General features: G+C 65.1%; 1 protein-coding gene across 1 annotated transcript; it reads left to right on the top strand.

Annotated features, from left to right (window-relative positions):
• Positions 1-3,840: 3,840 nt before the first annotated feature.
• Positions 3,841-4,736, top strand: EMIHUDRAFT_251993 (hypothetical protein; the record flags this gene model as incomplete). Its single annotated transcript, XM_005790099.1, has 2 exons — positions 3,841-4,518; positions 4,695-4,736. 2 exons carry the CDS (start codon positions 3,841-3,843, stop codon positions 4,734-4,736), a joined length of 720 nt encoding a protein of 239 aa, XP_005790156.1.
• Positions 4,737-4,995: the final 259 nt, after the last annotated feature.

Raw genomic sequence — 4,995 nt, 5'->3', positions numbered from 1 at the left:
TGGCGCCGCACTCGACGTAGGACCGCGCGAAGTCGTTGGTCACAAAGCCGACGGTGAGCGTGCCGACGTACACGGGGTACCACGCGAGCTGCAGCGGCGAGACGAGGCTGGAGCGCTCGGCGCCGCAGCCGTCGTTGTGCTCGAGTGACGCCACGTCGATCGGCAGCAGCACGATCGGCAGCGCGGCGAGCAGGTACGCCAGGCCGCACAGCAGCAGCACCCACCGCTCAGTCGGGTCGGCAAAGATCTGCGACTCGGCGTAGTGCGAGATGCTCCACGCGGCCCACGCGAGCGCGGTGACGAGCCCGATCAGGACGAGAAAGCCCATGCCACGCGTAGGATGCAGTTGAGTGAAGGTGGTGGTGAGGAGAACGTGTGGGTGCACGGCGCAAGCCGGCGGCGGAAGGTTGGCCCCCCGGAATGAAAAAGAAAAATATGTAAGCGCGAGATTCGGACAGGCTCGACACAACAAGGGACCGGCAGGCGGCGGCGTCGCAGGACGAGGCAGAAGAGAACGACGCGACAGAGGAGGAAGTGACAAGGGAGAGACCGACGAGAGTGGGACGGCCGCGAGGTGGCATGAAGGTTGCAGCGAGAAGCGGCGAGAGACTGCGAAAAGAGATACGAAGAGGCAGACTCCCCAGGGTGGGCGACGGCTAGCGCACCACACTCCTCTCCTTAAAATCCCTGTGTGGTGGCGGCGTGCCGTTCTCCCATCCCTCCCTTGGGTTGTGTGTTTTCTTTCTTTCTTTTCAGGCTCGACACAGGTGCGGACTGGCGCGTGCTAGCACTACACAGACAAACATCAAAATGTATGTATGAATGGATGTGAGGTTGATAACTGCACTCCAAGTGCTCCAACAGTCAGGCTCGGACTGGACACCAACGCGGAAGAAGAAGAGAGTCTCTCTCTCTCTCTCTCCAACGCGGTATGGGTGGACGCGAAACAGATGATGACGACACGCACGAACGACACACAGATGATGACGACACGCACGAACGACACACAGACACAAACAAGCTCACAAGACACACAGCCAGCTGGCTGCCACACACCCTGAGTTGGCGTACACATAACTCAGGGCCACGCCCCCCCTGTCGCCCCCCCCAGCACTCCAAGGTGCCAAGAGAAACAAACAAGGGCACAACAACACAACAGACGACAGGGGCGAGCGCGTGAGGCTGGAGCAGTCTTGCTCGTCCTCTAGCCATCTCCGCCGAGTGATTCTGAGATCAGGTTGGGCGTTTCCCCTTTGGAGGCAGACATTTCAGAAAGCGAATCCCCGGCCGCATCTCCCCGCTCGAAGCGGGGAACCCGTCCCGGGCGCCCGCTGGAAGCTGGGGGCGCCCGCTCGAAGCTGGGGGCGCCCGCTCGAAGCTGTGGCGGCGCAGGCTGCCACCGCTGCCCGGGCGCGCCGAGCGGCGGCGGAGGGCCGCCCAGGCCACCACCAGTGCCTCTCCCACCGGCGGCGCGGCGGCAGCGGCGCCGACCGCCCCTCCATCAGCGGCGGCGCGAGGCTGTCGTCGGGACGCCGGCAGGTGACGCGCGAATAGGGTGCCACCGGACCGGCCGACGAGCACCCAGCGGAGCCGTCATCGTGCATGGCGAGCCGAGCACCGCCGCGTCGCTTCTCGGCGCATTGGAGAGCAGAGGAAGCTGCTGGCGTCGCGGCTGGGATCGGCAGCGGCGCCAGCAGCTTTCTCGGATCTGAAGCGACTTTGAGCGCCGATCGATCGATCTGAGGGCTGACCGATGGGTGGCGCTGGGAGGAAGACCCGTCCCCTCAGCTCCGCGACGGCGACTCGATAGTCGTGGCCGGCGCTCGGCTGCCACTCTAAGCTGTGCCGCCAGCGCTCCTGGAACCGTGACGTCACTTCTTATGGATGCGGCACTAGGGACGCCCAATGTTTTCGTAAATATAGAAGCCACTCTCTCGCGTGTGGAAGCCACGACTGCGTAGTCGTGCTCCCCCGGAGCACGCCATAGAGCGCCGGTTGTGTACTGCTACTGGGCGCACCCGCAGCGCCGTACACACTGCCGCCACCCTGCCAGGGGGGCGCCGCAGGCGCCCCAAGCGGCGCGGAGCGCCGCCGCAGGCGGCGGACAGCAGGTGCGCAAAATTAAACGCCATTTTCGGTTCCGCAGTTTTGCCACTAACGTCGAAATCCGGTACAAATCGAGACTTACGAGCCGAGCCCCCCGCGAAAACCACAGAGGGGCGCGCGGACAGCGCGCCGCCAGGGGCGCCGCAGGCGCCTCAAGCGGTGCGGAGCGCCGCCACAGGCGGCGGACAGCAGGTGCGCGAAATTAAACGCCATTTTCGGTTCCGCGGTTTTGGCACTGTCTACCAACTTTGGTACAAATCGACTTGCACTTGGTCTGAGCCCTGCGCTGTGCGCTGCGTTTGAGCCTCCATTCTGAAAGGTGAAAGTGTACGTAGAAGGGAAGGCAGCAGGTCCGGCTTGCGAACTCCGCTGTGCGCCGACAAGCGGTATGGCGCCGAGTAGAGGCCATTTTCCTATTAGAAAAGGCTGTCGAGAGCGCAAAATTTTCTTCGCTGCGCGCCCAACCATGGTGGGCACGCAGCGGGCGCCTGCGGCGCCAAATTTTTGAAATGTCTGCCAGTCGCCCAACCTGATCTCAGAATCACTCCGCCGACCGCGGCCGGACTAGTCAAAGTAGGTAGGTAGGTAGTAAGGTGAAGAACAGCCAGGCTCGGACTGGACACCAACGCGGTATGGGTGGACGCTAGACAGATGATGACGACACGCACGAGCGACACACAGACACAAACAAGCTCACAAGACACACAGCCAGCTGGCTGCCACACACCCTGAGTCGGCGTACACATAACTCAGGGCCACATCCTCCCTGTCGCCCCCCCCAGCACTCCACGGTGCCAAGGGCACAAACAAGGGCACAACTCAAACAACTCAAACAACAGACGACAGGAAGTGATATGTGAGGCTAGAGCAGTTTGCTCCACCTCTAGCAATCTCACCGGCCCGCGAGGCACGGACGAGACCGTGTGTGGGGTCTAAGTGAGGTGTCTATGGACGCTCTCCTCACGGGCTAGCGGCCTACCGCTAACCCTATCTCGCACTCACAGGCGATGACAGTCCAATGTATGAGCGTATGCAAGTTGAGCGCGTGGGCTAAATCTAGGCCGCACGTCGTGGCACTATGACGAAGTAGACGTGCGGCCGCAGCGCGCCCGCCGCAGGCTCGGCTGTGCGCGCGTGTTAGCGACAAAGTTGCGGGTGGAGCCATGCCCGACTTTTCGAAGGTGAGGCCTCTGCGACGAGTGCCAGCCGCGCTGCGGAGCCACGCCCTTCGAGCCGCGTCCCGTCAGCACTGTCCCCGAGTGGTCCCGCCTCAGCGGCACACACTCTCGACCAGGACAGTCCCGCCAACGGAAACGTGTCGCGCGCCGGCGACGATTGCGGCGTGGTCGTTTTGAAGCAAAGATGGCACGACCACCGCCCTGCTTCGCAGACCGGGCAAGGAGGGACCTGCTCCCGTTCCGCGAGGAACAGGAGGTTTCCCCCCCTCCCCCGGCCTGAGCAGCGACGGTGGAAGGCAGCCCCGTGAGTCGAGGGCAGCGCCACCATTGTTCCGCATCAAAGACCAGAGGCCCCGGTCAGGACAGATGTGGTCGCGCCGCCCCGCTCCGCCCCGCCCGCCGCCGCGCCGCGCCGCCGCCTCGCGCAGCCGCCGCGCCGCGCCCCGCCCGATGATTAATAATTAAGATTACCCGGAATACGGTACGCAATTAAGGAATTAATGAGTGAAAATAATTCGCGAAAAAAGAATTCGAAGCCCCGTGAGTCGTTGTGTGTATGGCGGACAACGCCCATGAGTCCGAGCGCGCCCTCTCCGCCCGCGACCGCAGTCGATCTCCGCCGGTGAGGCCTTGGAAAGAGGCGGTTGACGCGACCTCCGCCGCTGAGCCGCAGGAGGCGAGCGCGGCCGCCGCGTTGGACTTCCTCGATGCGCTCGAGCGAGATGACGCCGCGGTCATATCCTTGGCTACATCTCGATCCGCGGCGTCCGGTCGGCCCGAGGCGGTCGCGGAGGAGCTGGAGCGGCTGCTGCTCGGCCCGCCGCCATCGGCGCTGGCCGTCCTTGGCGGCGAGGGTGGCGCCGGCGTGCGTCCTGAGCGAGACGGGGATTGGGCGGAGCGGGCGCTGGGCGCGCTCAAGACGGTGGCGTGCCACGACGTCCCGCGGCGGCTGACGTCGCTGCGGCTGGACGCGCTCCCGCTCGTGGGCGGCGGCGCGCTCGACCCGCTCTCCTCCCTCGACAGCCTCCGCTCGCTCCGGGTCGAGGGCTGCGTCGCGCTGCCGACGTCGGCGCTGCGCGCGCTCCGCTCGCTGCATCGGCTCGAGCTTGTCTCGCTGCGCGGGTGCGCCTCGGTGGGCGACCAGGCGACCGGCTTCCTCCTCCCGATGCCGCGCCTCCGCTCCCTCCACCTCGACGGCACCGCCGTCGGCGACGTCGCGCTACTGGCGGCGTCGGTGCTTTGCCCACTCGCTCACCTCCTCCGCCCCTCCCGCCAGCCTGTCCCGCCTGCCGCCGCTCCCCCGCCCACCTCCCATGAAAGAGCCTCGCCGTTGGCTCGCCCCCCACGGGGCGTGGGAGGGCCCGGTCACAGCTCGAACTTGGCGTGGCTGTGGGTCATTCTGCTTGCCAGGCCGGCGCCAGCTCGAGCTACAAGCTCCTCGCCTTCCTCTAGGGCCTTTGGCGGGGACGGGTCCACCACCTCGACGCCTTCTACAAGATACGCCGCCTTGATGTACGAGAGCTTGGGGAATTGCTTCTTGAGGTAGGCGTTGCCCTCAGTTTGGATCCTTGCCTGGTTGGGCTCCTCGCCATACCCGGCATGGATGCTGTCAACCACGTGCATGCCGCGGATCACCTTGCCAAAGGGCGCGAAGCCTGCGGGGACAAAGGGGCGAGCAGGCATCTCATCGCCGCGGAGCACGCGGGGCAGC

Source organism: Emiliania huxleyi (assembly GCF_000372725.1).
Source record: "Emiliania huxleyi CCMP1516 chromosome Unknown EMIHUscaffold_1224, whole genome shotgun sequence".
In the NCBI taxonomy this organism is placed as follows: Eukaryota; Haptophyta; order Isochrysidales; family Noelaerhabdaceae; genus Emiliania; species Emiliania huxleyi.
Note: the sequence above shows the minus strand (reverse complement) of the source record. Positions and strands in the feature narration are given on the sequence as shown.